The sequence below is a fragment of the Cryptomeria japonica genome, chromosome 3 (genome assembly GCF_030272615.1).
Source record: "Cryptomeria japonica chromosome 3, Sugi_1.0, whole genome shotgun sequence".
NCBI lineage: Eukaryota > Viridiplantae > Streptophyta > Pinopsida > Cupressales > Cupressaceae > Cryptomeria > Cryptomeria japonica.
The window spans coordinates 483,829,750-483,857,698 of NC_081407.1; the positions used below are offsets into that span (position 1 = coordinate 483,829,750).

General features: G+C 33.7%; 1 protein-coding gene across 1 annotated transcript; it reads left to right on the forward strand.

Moving 5' to 3' along the window:
- Window positions 1-23,251: 23,251 nt before the first annotated feature.
- On the forward strand, window positions 23,252-27,383 carry LOC131045174 (ABC transporter G family member 14). Its single transcript, XM_057978716.2, has 5 exons — window positions 23,252-23,722; window positions 24,476-25,229; window positions 25,379-25,549; window positions 25,704-25,885; window positions 26,666-27,383. The coding sequence occupies exons 1-5, from the start codon at window positions 23,558-23,560 to the stop codon at window positions 27,314-27,316; spliced, it is 1,923 nt and encodes a 640-aa protein (XP_057834699.2). The 5' UTR covers window positions 23,252-23,557; the 3' UTR covers window positions 27,317-27,383.
- The last annotated feature ends 566 nt before the right edge of the window (window positions 27,384-27,949 follow it).

Genomic DNA, 27,949 nt, shown 5'->3' on the forward strand with positions numbered 1-27,949 from the left:
GAAAGGCACTGAAGATAAGCAAGTTATTGAGCAAGCCATTCTGGTTTTGCAGCAACTTGCATCGAAATATAAGGTAGATTAGATTGGAAGCCCATCCGGTAAACTAAAAGGTTTGACAAAGATATTTCCAAAGAGTTTAAAACTCTTCAACAGGTATCAAACTGACAGTTGATTGAGTGGTAATGCAGCCCGAAAGGTGACTTATGACAACATCATTTCATGTGACAAGGCTAAGCTGACAGATGAGATAACAAAGATTGTTGAGGCTCTAAATGAGTGTAGCAATATATATAGGTCTTGTAATAACACCAACAAACTAACAACGGACCTTGAGGTTAAATTGAAGGAAGAAAATCCCCTGTTAGAACATTTGGCTAACAGTTTTGATGGTACTCAGACACTGACCAGTACCATTGATGGTCATATTTTGATTACAGATTCTGAGATTCCTGGATTAGAGAAGGACATGGATAGGCTAATCCGGCATGAAAGGGAATTAAGACATTTGGTGAGTCCCCAGTTGAACACTTTGTTACTTCACAAGAGGGAATGCATAGAGTTAATGAATAAACCTTCTTCGGAAGACCTATCAGAAGAAGAGCTTCATGCATATATTCTTAATGGTTTTGTATCTATTTTGAGCACATTGAAGACGGGTTGGGATGCATACTTAGTATTTTTGAAGAATGCTTACCCAGATATTTTCAAGTTCATCTCGGCCCGGTAATCGCAGTTTTGCTCTCATTCTTTCATTCATTTGCCCCAACTTTATCATTGATGTCAAAGGGGGAGAGGTTGATGTGAAAAATGTCTAGGGACATAAGAAGTAATGTATAGCTCAGGGGGAGTAGTCTTCCAACAATTTTTGAGATTAGTTTTGGATTTTTGGTAGGGAACTGGAACAACACTTCAGCGATCCATTTTTCACATGAGTGTTGCCATCAATGCCAAAGGGGAAGATTGTTGGCAATTGACACTCATTCAGCTTAGTTGTGTTGTAATTGATGGCAACACACACCATTTTGGGTTGGTCACTTAACCGGTACTCACTGTTATTCATGGTTTGGACACAAGCATTCAGTGAACCAGCAAGTCAAGGAACCAACACTGACAGACAAGGGAAACCAACAAACTAGGAACCGATATATGAGGTTGACATGGGAGATTGATCCGACAGGTCTACACAACAATGATCAAAGGAATCGGTCTTGAAGTTTAATGAATTTATTTTTTCTTAGGCCAACATGTAAATAAATTATAATATCATTGTAAGTCGACATAAAGCATTTATTTTTGTATTTGGGAAGGGTATTTAAGTTAGTCCGGTTAGGTTATTTTGGTAATGTAAGAGAAGGTAATAGAATATAGTGATGTGATGTTGTGCGAGCAATCTTGATCGACAAAATGCGAATGTAATATTCTATTGTCGATCTTGGATATTGGTTTAGAGGTTTGGGAAGCAAAGAAAGATACCGGTAAGGAAGGACACAGTGTAAACTGGTTTAGACTGTGCTTTAATCGAAACTCATCCAACATAGTAGATGCACTCTCAGAGTTCAAAATTTGGTTTGTAGCTCCATATGTGGTGTTTGTATTCAGTGAGGCTCCTTTTGTGATGAGCAATGTGCTCTAGGTTGTTGGCCTTCCTGCATGTGTAGGCCCCTATTGTAATATTTATTCATTTGGCCAATGGATAGATATTGTGGGTCACTAATCCCATCATGGTTTTTCCTTTTTTGAGGTTTTCCATTTATAAATATTTGTGTTGTGGTGTATGCTCTTGTGGTTGCTTCATTTCTATTTGTTGTTATATTCTTTCATGTTTACCAGTTACTGAACTACATTATTAATAAGGTTAAAATTGATTATACCAGCAGAACAGTGATTCACCCCCCCCCCCCTCCCCCTCCTCCTAGTGTTCTTGGATTCCAACATCTACAAGATACAATCCACACTCCCTTAACCAACAAGTATGTGATTTAGGCTTCTAATAAGTAAGGGCTTGTAGTGGAGGAACTTCGAGGCCTTGACATCTATACGTGGCAATGACTCACTTAAGAGCCTATACCAAATTCAAGCAACCAAATAATTATATCTAATAGAGCATCCCTATCTAAAGTAATGATAAAAACCCTAATTAGAAAAATAAAATATAGAATTAAAAACCAGAATGCAGTTATACCTTCAAAAGTGCCACTCTATCAATCAATAATACCAATCTATCAGTCAATAGTGCCAATTTGTATCAATAGTGCCAATCTAATCAATCAATAGTGCTAATCTACATCAATAGTGCCAATCTACTCAATTGGATGCACTAGATTGCCTATCAAAAGTGTCTTAGTACATAAAATACACCATTATGTTCCTAGAGAGCTAGATATCACTTTTTCTCATGGCTAGAGAATTGCAAACACATCAAAAACTCACAAAATAGATCAAATACGGGACGTGAAGTCCCGCTAGGCATGCCAAAAATGTAGACTAGAAATTTGCAATGCTAAGATTGTCTTAGGATAATCACTAAGTCCTCAAATCTAAGCTAACATCTAATCTTACCTATGAAGAGCTTGATAAGAGAGATGAAACCGTAAACCTCAAATATTCAAATATGTTATGATCAAAGCAACAAGGATCATTATGAATTCAAATGCAAACACAATAGTATCATCAAATACAAGCAATGAGCATAGAATCCATGAAAGAAAACACACAATCTCATCAAATGCCAAAATAGAAATCACAAACTCCCTTGAAGATCTTCATAGTTCTCAACTCTCCTTCTCAATGGTAGTAATGTTTCCCTTAGAAATCTACAAGCACGAAGATGAATACAAAAGGAAATCTCAAGTATGGTTGTTAACCCAAAAAGGGAGGCAAAGATTCAAATATATAGACATGGAGGGAATATGATCAATTGTCAAGTTCAAATTGAACACATAAGGGATTGAATGGCTCATATCACATAGGGGAAACTTTGTCGAAGATAGGGAGAGAGTGGAGAATATAGTGAAAGGAATTGGAGAACAAGTAGCGGCGATTGTCAGAAAGTGGAGAGAGTGTGAAAATAAGATAATTAAATAATAAAACCATTTTCATGAGCAAAGGGGTCAAAGTAAATAAACATTTCATCTATTCACCTAGACTGAGAAGTAAAAGGATAAATGAATTTATTTATTTGACCATAGAGGAATAGTTAGCTAATTAAATAATTAAATTTATTTAATTACAAAAGGACTTTAGATGAAAATGACAAGAATAATTAATTAATTAAAAATCAATTACCTATGGGATAAATAATAATAATTAAATAATATAAAATTACTGAATTAATATGGATAGAGGGGACTATTAGCAAGTTCATTAAATAATGAAAAACTATGTAATTATGAAAGAAGATTAACAATTAGAAGAATGTTAATTTTTGGTGTCTAAAAAAAAGTACCTGACATACCTAGTTAGTTTTGAGCTCATTTGGAATTGATCCATCTTCTCATCAATAATGTAGTTAATCTTAAAATTACCAAGAAATGAACTGCATGTCCACGACCATCCAATAATGTGTATTCATTTCAAAAAGCAATAATTTTAAATAATGAGCAATTAAAGAAGTGGTGATCATTTTAAAAAGAGAGAGGTTTAAATAAGTCACATCATTGTGATTTAGTTATCATACATCTAGTCAAGGCTTATTTCTAAGACCTTGTGAAGCAAAAAATCATATCTTGTAATAAAGAGAAAAGAGAAAAAAGGAAAATGATATAGAGATTAAAAAATTTAGGCATAACTACACAAACTTGAGTCAAACATGAAGTAATGGTCAATAATGAGTTAATTTAGCTCACACTACTATATATGCATCAAACTTCCTCATGGCTTAATTGTTCATTTCCCAAGTTTGTGAACTTGGAATTTTTTTTAAGTGCAAAGCTATGAAACTACCTACCATTGACACAATAATTTCTTTATGCATCAAAAGAGAAAAAATGATAATCTTTTATACTCTCTACATGGGGAAATTGTTTAAGAGGAATCAACAAAAGGGGTAAGTTTAGTTTGTGGATCTACCACTAGAACACCAAGTAGGTAAATATTATGCTTCAACTCTCATTCTTTACAAGTCCCTTAGAGCCTAAATTAATATTAATATCAAGAAAGGAAAAATGTGTATATCCTAACCTAATGTCTACTTATGTAGATAATGTATTTGATCTTGTGTTATCCAAACAAACAAAAAATACTAGAGAGGGATCTAATGCTCACATGCTAGAAAAATGCAATTAAGGGAGGGAAAAACCTTGACATCTATATTTGAACAACAACATTATCCTAATATATGGCTCCTCAATTACTTGTATCTTGAGTTAGTGCAATCTTGCAAATATTTGTGATCTTAAGAAAGGTGTTGTCCAAGCTAGCACTGGTGATTAGACTAGATATGGTGAGGAAAATGCTATGGCTACCCACATTTAGGATTTTTTTTTTTATTGGTACATTTAGGATTATTTTTATTATAGTCACAAAAAACAAAAAAAATAAATGAAAAAAAAGGAGAAAAAATGGTTGGAGATTTTTAACAAAGTGATAAGGCTTTGACAATTTTTTTTTTTAGTTTTTCTAACCATACACATTCCACTGACTCAATTTATAAGTAATCTATAGGATTCTTGCCTTTATCTTAATGATAAATTTGTTGACAATTTTTAATTAAGAGCCCTTAGTAATTGAATATCATTACCCAAGACCAGTTCATATTTCTAGACTTTTCAAATGTCATTGCTAAAAATGTTTAGAGGGTTTTTTATATTCTTCTTTTCTTGTGCATGTGCTATTATACCAAAATACTAGTAATTTAAGTTCTTCTTTGCATAATGACATGTGGTGAATCTTTACTTTGAAAAGAATGGTCCATATACCTACATGAATTTATGTCTTTTCAAATTCATCAAACTTCTATAAATTTATGAAGCTCTTCTTGGATCCTATAATGGTAGACCTAAACTATGATGAACTCCTTTAGCTTTCAACCAAGTAGATAAATTTGTTAACAAATAGAAAGATACACGTGGATTGGTTATTGAAGGTACACTATACAATGATTTGGATCCATGAATTCAGTAAGGAAATTTTTAGACATCCCAAATATGTATTAGATAAAGTTTTTTCTACTTAATGCATCTAAAAGGTTAATGATGTCAGCTCTATCTATAGAGCTAGAAGAAAGAAGAAGGTATATATTTGATTTTAAAAAGTTTACTAGAATTATGACTTGGATGGTTTGATGGTTGATTGAACCAAAAGAATAATTTCAAGGAAAAGTTTGAATCCATGCAATGGGTGAACTCACAATAATGGTTCCCACTTTTTTGCCACTTTTGACAATGAGATGAACATTTTTAAAATAATCTTCAACTTCCGACAACTATAACATTTAAACTATTAAGAATTTGAAGATGATGTAAATTAGTGATTTGTAACATTTTGTCTGTAGATTCTAAATATATATTTTTCAAATTTTTTTGAAGATTGTTTTTAAAATTTTTCCATTTCTTTCGAAAAATAGTTTTTTACAACAAACTACATTTTTTAAGAGTGAGGTGCCTCCCGAAACACATAACTTTTTTTCTATAAATGATAAAAACACAATTCTTTAGAATTTTGGTTTGTAACATCAATATCCAGGGCTTGTTGTTGGTTTGATCATGATATGTTGAATTTTTCATTTTATTAAGTTTTGAAGTCCAACTAGTCATAATTCAGACACAGGTTTAAGTTTGAACACATAACTTGTTCTATATATATATCGAAATTCAATTTATTTATTTTTGTTAGAAAGAAGACATCAATACCTGGGGCATAGATATTTTTCAAAAAAAATTTGAATTAGTTTCCTATTTTTCCCAATGCGTTGAACATAGAAGTTCATGTTCGGTGAAAAACCAATATTCCATAAAATTAAAAAAAAAAGAACATAATAAATTCACAATGTAATAAAATTATACTCGTTGGAAAGCTTGCTCTGAGCACTACCATCTTATATTTTTGGGTTATCAAGATTATTTCATTTGTGCCTTGAACCAGAGGTCCGAAGGCAAAAATTTCTCAGAACTCTGAAAAAATTGGGGAGAGACCTCTAACAAGCGGGTTCGAACGAACACTGGTTCGAGCGAAGGGGGGTCCGACTGAACCCTAAGGGGTTCGATCGAACTCCCCTTTGCTCAAACCCCCTAGGCAAAATTATGATGCATACTTTCATGTAACGATCGGGTTCAAACGAACCCGACCTTTTGTAACTGTCAGCATTCGTTCAAAACCTAGCCGACCCAATTTTTTTTTTTTTACATTTTAGTAGTCATATAAATATACGTAATTTTTTTCTTTTTTTTACACACAAATGATTAAAACAAATCACATTTTTGGATGAAAGAAGACATTTGAAAATTATTTTGAGGGCAATAATTTGAAGATATTTGAAATTTATTTTAAAAGCATGGGGAACAAGAAGAGAAGGCAAAATAAGACTTTAAGGAATTATTATCCCAAAACGGAACAAAGATATCGAGAACAAAGAAGGCAAAGATACCTTGATGCAAGTATGTATTTTTATTTTTATTTCTATTTAATTTTATATGTATTACGTACCAAAAATTGTGTTTATTTGTTAGTATTAGTTAAATATTTTTTATCTAATATTTTTATGAAAATTATTTTAATTAATATTAATTAAATTAAATTAATTAATTTAATTTTTATAATAATTATATCTTAATTAATTCTAAATGATGTTATTTTTATTAAATTAATTGGAAATAGTAGGATTAAAATAATCTCATTTTAATTAAAAATAATTATTCTTTAATTTGAAATAATGTGTATTTGCAAATTTCAAATTCCATTAACTTGCTTGTTGTGTAATTGACATTTCCTCTCCCCCATTAAGTCCATTTATAATAGATCATGGTTTTAATTTTAAATTTAGATCTTTAGGACCCCTCTCTTTTCCATTTATTATTTATAATTTAATTTAGATAGTCCATAAATATATAATTTAATTTAGATTTTGAAACCATGTGTCTTTATAGTTTAGCAAACACTTCAATTGGTGATCTAAAATTAACAAACTTGTCTTTTGTGTCTTCAACAATAGGCTTTTTTTGTTTTATCCTTAGAAAGGGGCCTACCTCTTGAGTAGCCCTTAAGGCTTGGTGAGAGGGAACGACCCAAAGTGGTAACAAGCTAAAGCCAAGCTCTTCCAAGCCACTATAAATAAATATGTATGTGATAAAAGTTGCAAGAAGCGGGTGTTACATGCTGCTATAACGATGTTATGACTCCTCATAAACCCTATAGAGTGCAACCTCTATAGGCTGAGAGGCCTTCCATTTAACGGAGTGTAACACGTTGCTGATTATAGCCACCCGAATGGATGCCCTTACTAGACACCTTTTGTGTTAGAAGCCAAAAACCTTCTAGTTGTTGGTGCAGCAGGTTGGACCTCTGAAGTGGCTCACATTCTTACGGTTCTTAGTAGAGATACAAAGTTCGCCATGGGGAGTTTTTGTGGGGACTGGTGCTTGGCTGCCTGGAGAAGTGAGTTCTGTGGAGGGGAGCCAATGGGGTCAAGCACCTAAGTATCCACTCCGAATTGCATAGCTCAGGGTAACCCCCAAAGTGGGATTCAATAACTAGTGTCTCGTCCAGCCCTAGGATTTGTGCTTGCATGATCAAAGCAATCAAACACTTTCAAACAAACAAACATTGTGTCTTCTTTGTTTTCAAGTGTATGCAAAAATATTTCATATTATACTTGAGTCCCCTTAAAACCTATATTATGTGATACTAGGACCTATTATGTGATATTAAGACCTATTATATGTGATAATACCTATCTTAAATATGACATCATAGAACCTATTATGACATATAATAGGTCTTATTTTGACTTAATAACATGACCACGTATGCAAAAACATTTCACATTATATACTTGAGTCTGGGCCTTAAGACCTATATTTATGATATATTAGGGCCTATTATGTACATGTGATAAATTAATGACCTATTATCGCATAATTTAGGTCCTAATATCACATACATAATAGGTCCTAATTTTTGCATAATATAGGTCTTAAGGGGAGTTGAAAGTATAATGTGAAATGTTTTTGCATATGTGGTCATGTATTAAATCATAATTAATAAGACCTATTATGTCATAATAGGTTCTAACTTATATCATATTTAAGACCTACTTAATTTCATGTGATAGGTTCACATAATATATTTGTCTTAAGGGGAGTCAAGTATATTAATGTGAAATGTTTTTGCATACATGGTCATATTAAGTAATAATAAGGCCTATTTTGTGATATTAGGACTTATTATGTGATTATAGTTCTTAAATATGACATAAATTTAGAACCTATTATGTCATAATAGGTTTTATTTATATGACTGGACGTATGCAAAAATATTTCACATTATACTCAAGAGTCCCCAAGTAAGACCTATATTATGCAGATCATATTAGGACCTATTACATGTGATATTAGGAGGTCTATTATGCAATAATAGGTCTTAAATATGACATAATAGTCCACCTGTTATGACATAATTTTTAGGTCTTACTAAATGTCTTGAAAATTTGGTTTCAAATTAAACTTGGAATTTCATTGCATTAAAAATATTCTTTGTCATTTTAAATTATGTGTAGAATGGGCTTGAGAAGAAGGGAGTTCTAAATCGAGAGTCGAGACAAATAAACATGTTAAAGAACACAATATAGTTGATGAACATAGGGAGGAGGTTCCCCAAGTTGAACCAATGGAGGTTGAAGGAGAGGGTTCAAGCTCCTTACCTCCTACCACCGGTAATATGGATGAGCATATTGTGGATCTAGCTGAACAGGTGAAGAGAAATATTTCTTATAAAAATTTAGATCATTTACTTGAAATGGATGTGGATGATTTGAAACATCTCAGTGAAGAACCTAGACATACTAAAAGGAGGTAAATGAATAAAAGTGCAAAAGAAATAATGTCTCATTTATACAATCTTGATACTACACTAGAGAAAGCTCAATTGTTATCAATTGTACTTACTCATAAAGACTTAATAGATCCACTAAAATTGTTGGGTATAGATACAACAAGTCAAAAGAGGAAAACTTCTCAGCTACAAAAATTTATTGTTGATAATGTTAAGAAAGGTTTGGTGAACATTGGTGAACAGAGAGAGAGATAACACTAATTTTAGAGAGAGAGAGAGAGAGAGAGAGAGAGAGAGAGAGAGAGAGAGAGAGAGAGAGAGAGAGAGAGAGATCATTAAAGATATATACATCATGTACTAAATTAAAACATAATTTTTAAAAATTAAAACACATGCCAGCTGAGCAAATTAAGGGAAGAGAGATTTTATAAGGGGTCATATGCAGTTATAAGGGGTCACACATGTGTTAGAGCACATGCATGACCCCTTAGGAGCACATATTCTTGACCCCTTAGGACACTAATATATGTGATCTTAAGGGACCGATATGTCATACACACTAGGATTTTATAAGGGGTCATATGTGGTTCTAAGGGGTTATGCATATGTTAGAACACACGCATGACCTCTTAGGACCATGTATATGACCCCTTAGGACACTATATGATCCTAAGGGGAATGTCGTATGTACACTAGGATGTTATAAGGGGTCATATGTGGTCCTAAGGGGTCACACATGTGTTAGAACACACGCGTGACCTCTTAGGACCATGCATATGACCCCTTAGGACATTATGTAATCCTAAGGGGAATGTCGTATGTACACTAGGATGTTATAAGGGGTCATATGTGGTCCTAAGGGGTCACGCATGTGTTAGAACACATGTGTGACCCCTTAGGACCACATATTCAACCCCTTGGGACATTGTACATGTGATCTTAAGGGATTGTATGTAGTAGACACTAGGATGTTATAAGGGGTCATATGTGGTCCTAAGGGATCACACATACATACAGTGTTATAATATGATGCATGACCCCTTATGACAACATATGACCCCTTCTAGGACACTATGTGATCCTAAGGGGTACATATTGTATACAATAGTTATAAGGGGTCATATACGGTTCTAAGGGGTTATATGCAGTTCTAGAAGGATTTTATAAGGGGTCATATGCAGTTCTAAGGGGTCACGCATGTGTTAGAACACATGCATGACCCTTTAGGAGCACATATTATTGACCCCTTAGGACACTAATGTATGCGATCTTAAGGGACCGATATGTCGTACACACTAGGATTTTATAGGGGGTCATATGCAGTTCTAAGGGGTCACACATGTGTTAGAACACATGTGTGACCTCTTAGGGCCACATATGACCCCTTAGGACACTATGTGATCCTAAGGGGAATGTCGTATGTACACTAGGATGTTATAAGGGGCCATATGTGGTCCTAAGGGGTCACGCATGTGTTCAAACACATGTGTGACCTCTTAGGACCACATATGACCCCTTAGGACAGTATGTGATCCTAAGGGGAATGTCGTATGTACACTAGGATGTTATAAGGGGTCATATGTGGTCCTAAGGGGTCACACATGTATAGTGTTAGAAAACACATGCATGACCCCTTATGACCACATATGACCCCTTCTAGGACACTATGTGATCCTAAGGGGTCACGCATGTGTTAGAACATACGTATGACCTCTTAGGACCACATATGACCCCTTAGGACACTGTGATCCTAAGGGGAATGTCGTATGTACACTAGGATGTTATAAGGGGTCATATGTGGTCCTAAGGGGTCACACATGCGTGACCCCTTAGGACCACATATTCAACCCCTTAGGACGCTGTACATGTGATCTTAAGGGATCGTATGTCATAGACACTAGGATGTTATAAGGGGTCATATGTGGTCCTAAGGGGTCACACATGTACAGTGTTAGAACACACATGCATGACCCCTTATGACCACATATGACCCCTTCTAGGACACTATGTGATCCTAAGGGGTACATTTTGTATACAATAGGATGTTATAAGGGGTCATATGTGGTCCTAACGGGTCACACATGTGTGACCCGTTAGGACCACATATGACCCCTTAGGACACTATGTGATGGACTAAGGGGTATGTCGTTCACACTAGGATTTTATAAGGGGTCATATGCGGTTCTAAGGGGTTACACATGTGTTAGAACACATGCGTGTGACCCCTTAGGACCACATATGACCCCTTAGGACACTATGTGATCCTAAGGGGTATGTCATACACACTAGGATTTTATAAAGGGTCATATGTGGTCCTAAGGGGTCATGCATTTGTTAACACATGCATGACCCCTTAGGACCTAAGGGGTATTTCGTACACACTAGGATTTTATAAGGGGTCACATCTAGTCCTAAGGGGTCACGCATGTGTTAGAACACATGTGTGACCCCTTAGGACCACATATGACCCCTTAGGGTCCACTATGTGATCCTCTATGGTCATAAGGGGATGTATAGTGTCATCAGGGGCATATGTGGTCTTAAGAGGTCATGTTGTGTGTGTAATAGGATGTGAAAAGGGGTCATGTAGAGGATTTATTTTGTCTAATTTGTTTAAATTTGTTACCTAAGTTTTACAATGTTTTTTTAAATTTAAATTTATTAATTTTTCTAACATTTTAATTTATTATATTTAGATTTGTAACATTTTTCTAATGTTTTTCTTAACGATTTTCTAGGTTTTAATTTACTACCTTGGTTTTCTAAGTTTTTCATAACATTTTTTTAAAAAGTTGAAAAAAATACATATACACTTATTTAATTTTAAAAATAAATTGACGTTAAATCAAAACATTAAATTTTCAAACGTTTTTCTAAAATGCTGAAAAACAATAAATATACAATTATTTAATTAAAAAAGTAAATTAACAAATAAATTATTTATTAATTTTTAACTAAATTTAATAAAAAAAAATATTATTAAACTAAAAAAAGGTTATTTTGTGTACCTGAAATAATGTAGGTCGAAAGTTGAAAGGTGAGACATGTTGGCTGCTACTGACCGAGCATAGTGACATGGTGTTGATGTTGGGTTCGCTCTAACCCCCTCTGGACATAGAAAACTACAAACTTGAAAATGACAGTTAAACTGTCATTTTTTGTTTTTATAGAATTTTTAAAAAAATAAAAATTAAAAAGGGGTTCGATCAAACTCGTTAAAAATAAATATTTTAACGGGCTCGATCAAACCCCCAAACCCACCTGGGGTTTAATCGAACCCGTGTCCGATGGTGGGTTCAATCGAACCCTGAGGGGGGGTCGCTCGAACACCCCTAGTTCGTTCGAAACCCCCACAAAAAAATTTCCCTGCCTCTGCCAATTTTCTTTGTTGGCAAAAGTGGGAACCATTAATGTGGGATAGCCCCAATATGGCTATAAAATTATCGACATGTTCATTCTTTGTGGATGATCTTTCTAGTGTTTATGTTGAGAATTTTGTTCAAACCTATTTTGAAAGCTTTCCCACCTTGGGAGAGGTTCTATGTAAAGGCATGAGTCTATGATGTAAGAAAAATTGTGAGAGTTTGGATAAGAAAAACTTTGAAGGGGAAATGTTAGACAAGAGATAAGATCAATGCTTTCTTGAAGTATAAAAAGAAGATTGTAGTGCTAGAATGCTCTTTTAAAAATGTGGCCTCAAATAAAAAATGGGATAAGCTTTGGGATGACAAGCATAAATTCCTAGCTTCAAATGATGATGAAAGACAGATTGAAGCTACAAGTCATTCTAGAGACCAAGCAAAAGAGAAATTAACTTCTAAGGAAGACAACAAAAGAGGTTTAGTTGAGGATATTTCTTCGTCTCAAGAGGAAACCCTTGCAACCCAAGCATCCTGTGCTATGGAAGAGGGTAGTACTAATGTATTATTAGGATTTAGTTGTGTAGTTTTTTGAATCAATCTCATTGAACAATATTTTATAAGTAGTAGTTCACAAGAACCTATCTCTTACAAGCATGAATGACCCACTTAGCATTCATTGTATTTAGGTTATATTCACACGAGTGAAGCATCAAGACTCCCTAGAAGGTCACATATCCCAATATTGCTATGAGTCAAGTCTGCTTAATAATGAAGTTTCTTTTGAGATCAAATGTGGTAGCAGGTTAAGTAAGCTTGATCTTGAAGAAACTCCATGAATAAGCATCTCTAAATAAAAATAATATTGAAAAGTCGCAATACTTCATCCATCAACCATTCATACTCACAAAAATTAGATTTATATGAATCATTACTCTTTATATATGAATAAATTTAGAACTATACAATTAAATCTTTAACAAAATATTTCATAATTTAACCAAAATCACTTGGATCTCTTGTCGCTGAAACTGAAAAGGTAGGAAATGAGCAATGATAGAGTAATCAAAGGAGGTGGCACAAATATTGTTTATTCAAGTGTTACGAGTTTTTAATGAATGTGGTGGTGTAGAAAATCCTATATAGGATCTTGGCCGCCATTATGCTATTATCCCAGCAATGTGGAAACTGGACGAATATTTGCACTAAAATCCAATGACATGAATTTTTTTAACGCTATATATTATTATTTTCTGCTACTAATGTGATTGCGATCCTTAAAAAAGAAAGAATGAGGAAAAAACAAATACATATGTCAAGATGAGAATGTAAGGCGGCGCTTAAGCAAAGCAGCACTAGCTTTTGTCCTCTTCTCCATAGCCATATATTGCTAACTGATTTTTAAAAAAACCACTTAAAACAAAACTTCACCATTAATAATTGGATAATTTAACATAAGTGTTTATTTAAAACTATAATAGAGAGTTTAATAGCAGAGAATATGTTTGGCACCAGATTCGTTTTTAGTTGTTTATATTAATGTGAATAAGTGAGTAATTTTTTTAATATAATAGATGGTTTGCTTTTCATAAATTATATTATGTGTTTCTAAATATAATTACATTCAAAGTAATATTTGTTATCTCTTAAATTTGCACACTCATCAAGTTGCAGAGGAAAATGGAAACACTTTTAAGTTGTGGGTTACCTAAAAAGTTGGAGTGAATCTCCAGATAAGGCTGGCTCCTAACTGGTTATCACCTAAAACTACTTAATTCTATTGCTTTGCCAAGAAAAAGGGAGAGAAAAAACAGAAATTTGAAAATGATAATCTAAAAATAAAGGTGATACACCAAACTGAAAAGGATAATGAAACTCAAAAACTCAAACACTTGTTTACAATCACTAAATTAGACTTGCACAACCTACTTTTGCATATCCCTGCATAAGTAATTTATAAAAAGGTCCTAATGCTAGAATCTTAGGAGGAAGAAAACTTCACAGCTAAAAATAACTTGCATCCCTGACACAAATTATAACCTACAACAAATACACTTTTCTGCAAAAGGTGCTTAGCATAAAACAAAACTACAAGGAAACAAGATTTCACTTTTAACTTGATCAATCAAATAGACGCACACAATAAAATAGAAGAGTAAGAAGGCAAAATACTTTAATCACTGATATCCAAGGTTATCACTAATATTCATCTCCAAAAATGAGCTACAAAGTATGCTAGAATTGTCAAAGGACTGGAAAACTCACTACGTCTAGAAAATGCACAATAAGAACTGAGTTACAAAAGAGTCAACAAAGTAACTATATCCATCAACTTCCAAAATAGCTGCACCAAATTAGGGTCATCCAACTACCTTGGGTTGGATGCCTCCAAAAAGCCTAAAATCTAGCAATTGGATCTCCTCTAAATGTGCTCCAAATAGGTGAAAAAGTCAAAATTGACTTAGTCCATCATGAAGGCATACAAAACAAACTCCATGATTCTCTCCAATGCTATTAAAAGCCCAAAAACAACTCCTATATCTTGTCCAATTGTTTGGAAACTCCAAATAGCCTTCCCTAGATGCTTGGAGAAAACATCAATACTCAACAAAATATATAAACACATTTTCAAAGCATAACACTCTATCTTATGCATTTAAAATAAAAAAATTGACTTAGTGATTTATAAAACATCACTTATCAAAGTGCTTTACATTTCAAACAAATGCAAAATTACAAGTAGTTCAACCATTCAAGGGTCAAAGCAAAAAATAGGTCATAAAGACCCTACTGTGGCTTACATAAGGCAAAAAATATCACAAGGCATAAGACTTGCAAATCTTAGCCCACGGGAAGCATTAGTGACATTGCAATTTTTTAAAACAAAAGGTTAAATACCTTTTCATCGGAATCTTGGGGTAAAAACCCTTAGCAAAAGCATTACTCACATTTCATTGTTCTACAAAGCTTTATGAAGAATCCAAGCTACCGCCATCAGAGGGTGTTTGGAATATTTTTTGGAAGATTTTGCACAGGTTGAAGGCACATTGGAACAAATTCTGGTAAGCCTCTGCTATTGTGAAGCCCTTAATTTTCTCATAAAGCTGATTTTGTTGTGAAATCTTTATCATTGTGGTGATTTGTTCTCTTGGTCACTTTTTCTAATGATTTGTAAGGCCTTTTGATGGTCTTTCATGGTCCGTCACTATCAACAATAGAAGTTTCTCTACAACTTGACCTCTTGAATATTGTGATTTGATACTCTTGAAGCTACCCCAAGCTTAGGGTTTAGGAACTACAATTTGTAATGCTCTTAAGGACTTTTGCATTGTCACAAAGGGTTTGGTTTTCTATACCCTCCTTGGTCTAAGCATATGCCGTCCTCTTTAAGATTGCTCTTGATCATTTTGAGGGAGCATATGACTGCTTCTAACCTTTGATAGTAGTATGTTCATACTATTGCTACATGCTCTATTATTCATTCCATGTGTATTGATTTCCAATCATTTCCAGCTCTGAGATATATTATGATGCATTATCCATGCAGGGCTGACATTAATCACTGTTATGCCTTAGGGTTTTGGATCTGCTATATGACAGTGACTTTCTTTGCTTTATCCCTTAAATTGCTTCTCCTTTTGTTCTAGCCATTATCGTCCAAAATTCGTGACCTATATTGTGGACTGCTTTTATGTGCTTTAATGTCTCTTTGATGATTTTGTGCTCATAATTGTAATTGATCATGAACAAGGGTGAATTTATGTGATAAAGTTGTGACTTCTTGATTGATCTTTGTATGTGCTCCAAAGATTATGACTTCTTTATGTGAATGATCATGACCTAAGGCTTAACCATAAGTCTGTTATATTGCTATTATCATCTCTAAAAGTTCAGGATCTTGTTCATTACTTTATGTCACTGTACTTTTTGAGGTGAATCATCCATTATAGGCATTGAAGGACTGATCCTACCTTTGACCATGTATACCTCTAGACTATAAAAAATACTCTTCTATGCACAAGTTTTACCAAGGCTTTATTGTTATCTTTGTCATACAAAATTCAACTCTAGATTAATGTTTTTGTATACAGTATTTGTCAGTATTTGTCTCTTGTAATGACTCTATAAACTGAAGCAAACAAAGCTTTCTATGTTCATTGTATGTTTCAACAACAACTCTGTATGCCACTCTGAGTACTGTAATCACTGCTCCCATGATGATTGTGACAAGGTATCTAGAGTTGTGATATGTGCCTTTCTCTAAATTTTGACATTATCTTTGCTTTCTAGACTGCATTTCTCATTAGATCCATGACTACCCACAATCATTTGTGATTGTGATAATGATTCACTATTCTAGGCCCCTTATTTTTGTGCTTTTAATGTTCACTCATGCATTGTATCTGGTGTCTATTATATATGTTATGTGCCCAATCCATTGATTGGGTTCCATGGATCATTATCACTGTCCTTTGATTTTGATTTTTTCTCATCAACTGACTATATGTCAATCTTCTTGACTACTCTCAAGATCTGTAAGATTACACTTTTTGATTCTGTAGAATGTAACTTCCCCATTTTGTAATGCAATTCCTTCTAACATGACTATCTTAAGCATCTGCAAGGGTTGCTCGTCGATCTATTGGAGGGATGATTGTATCTCTTGGTTAGAAAACTTTTTGTATTGATTGCAAACTATGAATTGGGATTATCATTCTCCTTATTTGCACATAGGGTTCAATTGTGTTTTGTGACACTATGATCTTCAAAGCTCATGAGACTGCTCCTCCTACTTTTTCTAATTGCTCACTATTGTGACAGTGATTTGATGTTGTGAATATTCTCTTCAAATGTGTTCACTATCATTTTGGAGAAATTATATTTTTCTCATACTGTAGCAAGACATGCTGGTTGACTCACTGTCATCAATGGGTGAACTATCACTTTGCAGTGATCTGTGTATTATGCCATTTTGCAACCGTGAATGTGTTATATGCATAATTGTGATGTCATAAAGGCTCTGATCTACCATATGAGAGTATCACTGTATGATTTTCCTCGATGTCAGTATAGTTCCATTAGGCACAAATTTGTTATCCATAACAGTGACCTCATTGGCTCACTATTGTGGATGATAAGTTCCTGCCTAATGAAGCAATAGTGACATAAGAGAATGCTGGGATCAACCCTTGTGGGAGCCACATTTTACTCCACATGTTGAATCTGATAGATCAAAACAAAACATGACTACAACTGTATTTGCACATGAAGCAAACAAGTTAGAGAAACAAATGCATATTTTAGATGTGTATGATGACTTAGTTGTTTTCATGGACACCTAAAGTATGCATTGTTTGTTTGATGTACATTAGATCAGTTTATACATGCATAGGTGTAATGTACATATAATGTTAGAGATCTTTCATTTCTCTAATATCATTTTTACCACTCAGATGCAGGGACTAGGAGCATTCTGGAGTTGATGAGGATACAAGTAGCTCGAGGAAAGACACAAAGAAAGGCAACGCACTGAACCAGTCATTCAGGCAATGACTGGTCTCTCTCTTTATATGTACATTTTTTTTAATTTACCTATCAATGTATATACTATTCTTTTGTCTACTACATTGAATAAGTTAGTCTCATGGCTTGTGTGAGACAATGTACATTCCATTATCAATAAAGATCATCTTTTTTAGAAATACTTGTGTGGATCTTTCCCATTTTAATGGTCTTCAGATTTCCTTATGCACATGGATATAATGTAGTAGAGATAAAATGTATCTTTCTTTCCATTTGAAAATCATAAAACTCTACCTGATTAAGCTATAGGCAAAATTAGGTAACAATATTATAGATCTAAATTATCTTAAACTTATCAAATTATAAAAATGCTTACAACTATTATGACATAATTCTTATAGTCATTCACTTTTTTTTTATTGAAGTATTAATTTATTCATGCACAAAAGAATTATGTGCAATCCATGATAATATTTCCATTTTTTTAATTTAAACTAAGCATGAATGGAACTCAACTTATTGATGAGATACAAGTATTTTCTACTATTATGTAGTTTCTTTGTTTTCTCACATTAATGTTCATTAAAAAAAGTTTTATAGTCTATTGTTTTCCCCCATTGTCTTCATTTTCCAAATTGATCACATTTGCTAGAAAAGAAAACTAATAAGCTATGGATGGAGGAAAATGAAACATTGGGCAAATTGATCAATTTAGGAAAGACATCAATTAGAAAAAAGAAGACAGAAGGTGCCATTATGAGGAAAGGCAAACAATCCACCTATGGTTCACTTTAGGTCAAACCAAAACATTAGAAATCTCTTCAGTTGTTAGTCCTATCTTATATTGCTTCTATCTAAAGTTAATCCACCTATGGTTCACTTTGATGAAATCCATCATATCTATTATCCATAAGCTCCTTATGTTTCCACACAATTGAGTAATGCATACAATCCACCACAATGGATTTTATCCTCCCTTCTTGCATGGTACCTTCTCCATAGATGATTATTATTCAACCTCCATGAAATTTCTCTAGCACCATTTTTACTTTTTATTTCAAATATTGTCAAAGGTTAAAGGCAAGTCAAAGAGAATTCTTATTTAGTAATCTTTCTTCTTATTTTGTGACTATTATTCTTTTATTTTCTCATCCTTAAAAAAATTCTCCTATTCCTCCACCTACCTCTTTGATGGCTAGTGGAAAGAAAACCATCCTACGATGCCTTCATGGCCCTCCCATAGTTTCATGAATTTTAGTGGTCATTTTATTCCTCCTTCCTCTTCTTTATCTTCTAGAGGAAAGTCACAATTATCATGTAAACCTCTCATTTTGACCTCCCATCTTTCTATGGTTTCCCACATCCCCCCCCCCCTACCTCTTTAGCAACCCAAGGAAAGAAATTCATGGCATGTAAGCCTCATTGTGTCTGTATAGTTTCTTAGGATCTAGTGGTTTTTTACTTTCCTTTTCCTATCTCTCTAATAGGTAATTTAGAAAAGAAACCATTATTGGTTGACCTTCCTTCTCTTCTAATTGAGTCTATAACTTGGACTAGGTAGAACCAACTTGTGAGAGATTGCAAGAGTTGTCAATGTGCTATAGCTAGAGAATACATTTGCCAGCCTAATCTTTATCCTAAGCATCCTCCTCTCATTTAGTCACCTCCTTATTTAAAACCTCCTTCTCAATGTCTACTTCCCTATATAACCTTGAACCTACCTCCCCTATCTAGGCCCCCCAATATACCTAATGTTAGTATCATATCCAATGCTACCCTCACTTCATAAGTACTTTTTTAGCACACATACCATAAGATATTTCATGATATCCTCCATCTTGCTACCATTAAAGTTGGTATCCTCACCTCCCACCCAAATGAAAACCTAATAATTTCCCTATATAAATTTTTATAAACTAAGCATAACCCCTCATCACCCATGTTTTGTGCCACTTCTCTTTGAGGTGGATGTTGTTCTAGATGCAACTCTTATTACTTAGATCAATGTCAATAGTAGCTAGAATATATAGCTTGTTGTCTATCATGATGGTGATTGATAGGTATCTTCTTCAAAAGGTTAAATGCTTGCATCCTTCATGAATATTCTACCATTATCATCAATCTTCAATATTTTTTATTCTTTCTTCTTTCAATGCTTAAAAGGATTCTTTTCAGCTAGTCAATCATCTACATTTGGTTAGTGGTGATTCTCTCAAGACAACTCATGCAAGAGTCTCTCTATCATCTCATCATCATTCTCCCTATAATCAAGATTGGGAAGAGAATTATTTAATGGATGACCCTTAGATCCATACCTTCATCAGATGTGTATTGTCATCATGAAAAATGACATATTCCTTTGCTTGTGTATTGAGTAATTACAATTGAATAAGGTGATATCAGGAATTGATATCCCTTGTTGAGTATTGATGATTATTTTGATTAGAGGAGGAGATCCATAGTGTTCTATAAGACTAACCTAAAGTCTAGATACCAATAGCTTTGCATTCATAAGGTAGATATTCATTAGACTGTATTTTGTACTCATAATGGGAACTACAAGTTCATGGTAGTTCCATTCACGTTGAAAAATACTCCTTTGATGTTTATGGCAACCAAGAAAAGTGAATTATTTTAGTTATAGGTGAAGTATTTTGGTCATGTTATATTTGGTAAGGATATCTTAGTTGATCCTTTGAAGATTTAGGCAATTGCGGATTGACCAACACCCACAAATATTTATGAGATTCATAGATTCATGGCACTAGTGTATTATTATAGTTGATTTGTTAGGAATTTCTCTAGAGTGATACGTTTGATCACTTCTCTTCAATGAAAAGGGAAGAAGTTTGTTTACTTATAAAATTTTAAGGTATCCTTTTAAATTCTTAAGGAATGGTTGACTAGTGCACCTATCATTCTAGTACCTAAACCTATAGTATATTTTATGGTTTGCACTGATGCATTATTGAATGGTTTGAGGGTGGTCCTTAAGTAGGAGTGTTGAGTGCTTGCTTATGAGTCATGAAATCTTGTGGATAATGAATTGAATTACCTAGCCCATTGTTTAGAGTTAGCAGTTTTCATCCATGTGATTGTGTTATAAAGACATCTTTTTGGGCATTGGGTCAATTTTATACCAACCATTGCAACTTGGAGTATATATTCACTCCTTCAAATTTAAATATCCATCAACATTGATGGATGGATTTCTTTTTATGAATGTGACTTTGGTGTGTAGTATATCAAAGGGAAGGAGAATATGATCATTGATGCAATCCCACTCTCCCATAGATTTGTCATGGTGGCTTTGTCACATAATTGGTTTGTCTTCCACTTTGTGAGGAGAAATGATTATGTATTTTATGTGTTGTTGTTGTTGTTGTTGTCTTATGTTTTGTATGACATCAAATGTTGCCATAACATCCTTATTATATCCTATTTGTCATTGTGCATGACACAACATTTGATGTGCACATTAGTGTCTAATGTGACATGTCAATGTTGTATATTAATTGCTAAGCATTGTTCTTGTGTTGTTATATCAAAAAAAAATTGGTTGCTTGGCTAATGTGTTGGGTGTGAAGATTGAGGGACTAAGTAAATAGCTTGATAGAAAATTTTAGCCTAATCAAATAAGACCTTTCATCGTTACTTCTTGATTTGGTTATATTGCTTTATGCCTATCCTAGTGAAAACTTGATGGACTAGGTTAATTTCATGCACTTGTAATGATGTACTATTGTTGATCACTAAATGTAGGGTTAGTTTAATATATTGCTTAGCGTCTTTCCCTTGCCCTTATTATTTGATGAGCTTTATCTTGTTATCTTTCCCACTTGGAAGAAAACATCTTGACATGTACTTTCATGCTCAAATCTTGTTTATTTGCACCCACGTGTATTCATTGATATGATTACCTATTTATGACTATGATATAACATTTATTTGACCTTTAAAAATCCACTTTGAATTTCATCATTTACTTACGAATTGATTATGATCCTTGCTTATGCCCATAGCTCTTTGAGCAAGTTGTCTCAACAACTTATCCATATGAAACACCCACTTTTATGTGTACTCTAAGATCTGAAAAAAAATCTAAATTAACATGTGTGATAAAAAACCTTCATTCATTCATATGACTATCTATTTAGAATTATGACATAAGATTCGTTCGACCTTTAGAAATCCACTTTGAACTTAATCATTCACTTATGGGTTGATTAAGCCCATAGCATTCTTTGAGATACATCTGACTATCTTATCCGTGTGGGGCAAGCACTTACATATGAGAAATACTTCAAATTTACAAAGTACGGAGTGGTCTTGTTAAAGCTTAGGGCATATTTGGATTTAGCCAATTGGAGGTCTCCTCGTGAAAAGCCAAAAGCCATCCCATCAGGCCCTTTGACCTTTATTTTTTTGTCTTTTGCCATATCCGGATCTGCAACCAAAATCCAATACGTAATCGAAGGTCGTGAGTGGGTGTGCTAGTGCCACGTCTCCAGCTTTCCAGTTTTTAATGAATTTTGGTGGTGGTGGTGGTGGTGGTGGTGATGGTGGACACATAATTCAGCAATACGTGGACTATATCCAATTCATGATTTGTCCCGGATCTTGGCCGCCATTATGCTATTGTCCCAGTAATGTGGAAACTTATAATGAATGTCTACACTTAAATCCAAACGACATAAGAACTTATTTAACGGTATACATTATTGTCCCCTGCTAATTGAAAGTCAATATGAGAATTGATTGGTTTTTAGATTTTTTTTTTTCAATGAAAGGGTTTTATTTTCTTTGGTTTAGAATCAAAGATGGAGGAGTAATCATTCCTCAAATTCAGTAACGATTATGATCGTTTTATGTTTGTTTTTGTTATTTGAATTTTGTTGATTAAGTCTTATAGACTGTTTTATTCTATTTGATTTAGAGTTAAAGATCCGGATAACTATTGCATTTGTTTTTGGGTTTTGTTGATTGTTTTTTTTTACTGTTTATTTTCAGTTTTGGATCATATAGACTGATCTCATGGACATTATTAGAAATCTTTATTCATTCATTCATTCATCCAAGACATGATCTTGACATCCCACAAGATGTCAAAATGTTGTTCTTAGTAAGATTTTATCTTTAATACATTCATTTATAACCATTCAACTTCACCAACAGACAAAAATCCTAAATCCCATTGACAAAATAAAGATACTTTTATACTATTCTTCCCATTATCTCTCAACTTTTTTCATTGAAAAAGTGAAGATATTTTTATACCATGTTCTTCCCATTCAACTCTCTTTCATAAGTTTTCAAAGTTAGAGCAAGAGGAGAGGGTGGGGGGGAGCAAGAGGAAGTGGTGGCGGTGGGTGAGAACGAATGCAATGCTTCCTTATTGCGGGACACCTAGTGTGCAATGTTTCAACTAAGAGCAAAGTGGGGGAAATAATAATTGTTTTTTGTTCCGGTGGAGGGAGTGATCCCTGCTCATCTGTTTTTACTTGTTTCCCCTTTCCCCGTCATGTCCAATCGAGTTCCACTAGGTAGGTATCCCCATTTGTACTGGACCGACTCTCTCATGAAAATATAAAAAATCTCATTGTTACTATAATTAACCATCTACAACCAGGTCTAAGCATCCCAAACTCCTCTGATTCGTTTTTCATTTCATTGGAAAAGAAGAAAAGAGAATGGCCGGAGCAGTAGGGTGCATGGAGGAGGATGTAAACCAACACCAGCTTCAAGGAAAGGAGTCTAAATCCCTTGTAATTGATATTGATCATGGGGACCTTGCAACTCCTTTTGCTTCCAGTTTGCAGCTCCAAACATTGAAATTCACGCCTGTAACGCTCAAGGTATCATCATCTCATTGTCTCCTTTCTTTTTTTTCATTTGTCTTTGTGTTTGAACGAAGTGGATGAATTAAAGAGTTTAGTGAAGATATGAGATCAATCAGTCTATAAAATCAAGAATCGTATCTTTAAACTTCTTTCAATGTTGGATCTTTTAATTTTAATTGATAAGTCATGTCAACCTTGACATTCATCCTTAGAAAGTTCTGCATAAAAGCTGTCTAAAATCTTTGAAATATTTTAGATGCTCTTACAAAGTTTTTGTGTTTGCATTTGAATGAAATTTTAATGATGTCCATGATATCAAGGGGTCTTAAGAGATCAAGCATCACCAATCTTAAATTATCTATCAGTTCTCCTAAATTTAGTTGACACGTCATATCAATGTTGACTTTCATCTCCACAGCAGCTATTTAAATCTATAAAGCATTTCAGCCTTTGGACCTCCTTTTAGTTTTTTTTTTTTTTTTTTTTTTTGAGTAATTCAGATAAGCTTTAAGTTGTTTTGTTTATGTCAGATGGAACAAGGTTTTATATTTGTAGGACAAGTTTAAACTGTACATTCTAAGGTGTGATTTGTTTGGGTGGTTCATCTGAAATAGATGAGTTATATTAAAGAAGCTAGTGCAATTTCATATATGAATCGTTTAAACAAGTCAAAACTTAGGATGTACTGTTTAAGCCAAAATATTTTTATACGCAAATTACAAAAAGGTAATGTGGACTGACATATGAAAAATCATCTGATTTCTTTAGTTTCAGGACATAGTTTACACTGTAAAACTGGGAAAAGCAAGAGAGAAGAACATCTTAAACGGGATTACAGGAATGGTTTGCCCTGGTGAAATTTTAGCAATGCTGGGACACTCTGGCAGTGGTAAAACCAGTCTGCTGAATGTACTGGGAGGAAGAGTGGATGCTAAATTTGAAGGGGTGGTGAGAATCAATGGCAAGCCCTTCATTAAATCCATGAAAAGAATGATTGGGTTTGTTTCTCAAGATGATGTTCTTTATCCCTCTCTCACAGTAAGAGAGACGTTGTTATATGCAGCCTTGTTAAGGCTGCCAAAAACACTGTCCAAGCATGAAAAGCAGCAGCAGGCAGATTCCATCATACAGCAACTTGGGCTAAGCAAATGCCAAAACACAGTGATTGGAGAAGGGATGAGTGGAGGAGAGAGGAAGAGAGTGAGCATTGGGCATGAGATGCTTCTGAATCCGAGCCTCCTCTTACTAGATGAGCCCACTTCAGGCCTTGACTCCACAACTGCTCATAAAACCATCTGCATCTTACACAAGCTCGCCATGGCCACAAGACGTACTATTGTTATTACTATTCATCAACCCTCAAGCAGACTCTACCACATGTTTCACAAAGTTATTCTGCTCTCTCAGGGGAGATCCATATATTTTGGCCAACCTACCCAAGCTCTTGATTACTTCTCATCCATTGGATATTCGCCAGCTTTTGCAGTCAATCCTGCTGATTTCTTGCTTGATCTTACAAATGGTGAGCCTTTTCAACTTTTACTGAATTCTTGCTTACAGACATGTAGCTTTTACTCTTGTCGCTCACTGTGTTTTCATGCTAACTTTAAACAGATTAATCTATTTGGATTGAAAGAAGTGCATAACTTGTTGTGGATATATGAAGTGCAGGAATTGTGAGCTGTGCAAAAGAGTGGGAGCGTGGGAGCAGCAATCAAGTGGAGGGAGAGTTTCAAGCATCTATTAAGCAATCTCTTATTGAAGCATATCACACATATTTGTCCCCAAAATTAAAGACTGAAATCAATATTGATCAGACAGTGGATGCTCCCATTACAGCAAGTAAGAATATAAACTCTAACGAAAGAGAAAAGTTTTTGTTATTGGCAATCACTAAATCTTTCAACAAATTTGTTATTTGAATAAGATAAAACATGGATTTCTACTCTATATCAGATGATGGTATTGAGGTATTGATGTATATGTATGTTATAAGATGACTATATTGAATGGACTTCAAGCTGGTTCCAACAATTTCGGGTACTAGTCGAAAGGAATATGAAGCTGAGGAGAAGGCGCAATTCATTTGATGGTCAAAAGATTTTCCAAGTGCTCTCAGCATCAATATTAGCAGGCCTTATGTGGTGGCACTCAAGCATCAAACATATTGAAGATCAGGTACAATTCTTGTTCCTTGTTCAACTCACTTCTCAAAATCCTACACGAATGTCAATGTGTTGTGATAGCAAGGATCACATTCTCACTCTACTCTAAGAGTGGAATAGGTCATGAGCAAGATTACTTTTGGGATACAACAATAAAAGATGACATAAGAATTATGCAAATCATGAGGATACAAATTTATCAATTTATTTTTAATTTAAATATAAAATCTGTGAGCAGCTCGATTGAGAGGTGTATAATTATAGTAATTAGAAAAATATATATCTTATTTATTTATTCAAAATGTAAATCTTTTACATACATATATAGTTCAAATCTTCCATCTCTATAAAGATAATTTATGGTGCCTTGAATGCTTCAAATTTTCCATCTTCAACAGAATTTATGGCCAAGGGAATAATGTTTCTTAATTTTAACTAAAATTAGAGTTTAGGACAAATACATTTTTGTTTGAATCATCAAAAAATTTCTCAACAGCCACCTTGACTATTGAGACACTTTTGTTTGAACCATAAAACTTGTGTGTAAAGAATTTAGAATATGAGATCTACTTTGATCATATCATTTTATAATCTTAAGATTTTAATTATTTATAGAGACAATATAAAATTACATTCAAGAAAGTCATTTAAAAATTGAACTAACATTAAAGATATATTTTTAATGGTTTTTTATATTCTATATACAAAAAAATCTTTTGGACAATTTCTTTTATTTAAATTTTTTTTATAGATTCTAATTATCAGGTCTTTTTATCCATGTGAGAAATAACAGGTTGGTTTGTTATTCTTCATCTCAATATTTTGGGGATATTTACCAACAATGAATGCAATATTCACCTCCTCCCAAGAACGTCTAATGCTTGTAAGAGAGAGATCATCAGGAATGTACAGATTGTCTTCATACTTGGTGGCAAGAACAATAGGAGATCTACCAATGGAGTTAATCCTTCCGACATTATTTGTGATAATCACCTATTGGATGGGAGGACTGAAGCATGAGGGTGTGACCTTTATACTTACAGTGCTCATAACATTGTATAATGTGGTGGTGTCACAAAGCATGGGGGTGGCATTAGGGACAGCAATAACAGATGTTAAACAAGCCTCGGCATTTGCTTCCGTGGTAGCGATGGTATTCTTATTACTAGGAGGGTACTACATTCAAACAGTGCCACCATTTATTGCATGGATGAGATACATGTCAATCCATTATCATATCTACAAGCTTCTTCTAGGTGTGCAATACACATATGATGATCTCTACCATTGCAACAACATTAATTGTAGACTTTCTGACTTACAAGCAAACACAAAGGCAACAAATTTGTTGTTTGATGTGATTGCTTTAGGGATAATGTTAGTTGCTTATAGGGTCATTGCTTATTTGATATTAAGAAGGCAAAATAGAAGTCAATTATATTAACAAAATCTAACATAACATAATAATTGTATATATTGTAAGAGCATAAATTATAATTGAAATTGATGTTCACAAGTGAGTACAAGTTATGGGTAGAAAATAGTTATTAAGTAGATTTTTTGCCTTAAAAACCAAAGTTGTTGTGTATAGGATAAATATATGAATTGATGAAGGCCATTTAGGAAAATGGTTTACCAAAATGACATTTTCAAATAATTATGTCAAAGGCCAAAACATACATATGAATGTAACCCACCTAAAAAATAGTTAATGAAAGTATTATTCAAATTCCTTTCTAAATGGATGCATATGATCTTAAATTTTGATTTAGATTTTTTATAATTTTTTATCAAATATTTTTAATGAATATTTTAGTGAGATTAAGTTATAAACCTAAAATCAGTCATTTATGATCCACATAATTTAATCTAAATTAATCATAAAATGAATCTTTTCTTTAGTGTGCTTAGAATAATATTTAGATTATATACATTTTAAATTCAAAATTAAAGAAGAGAAATAATATATGTTCTTTCAATTGTATGAGTCTTTAAGTTCAAAAATTAATAAAAATAGTTTTAATTTTTTCAAAAAATATATATCTTTAAAAACTAAACATTCATCTATAATGAATGT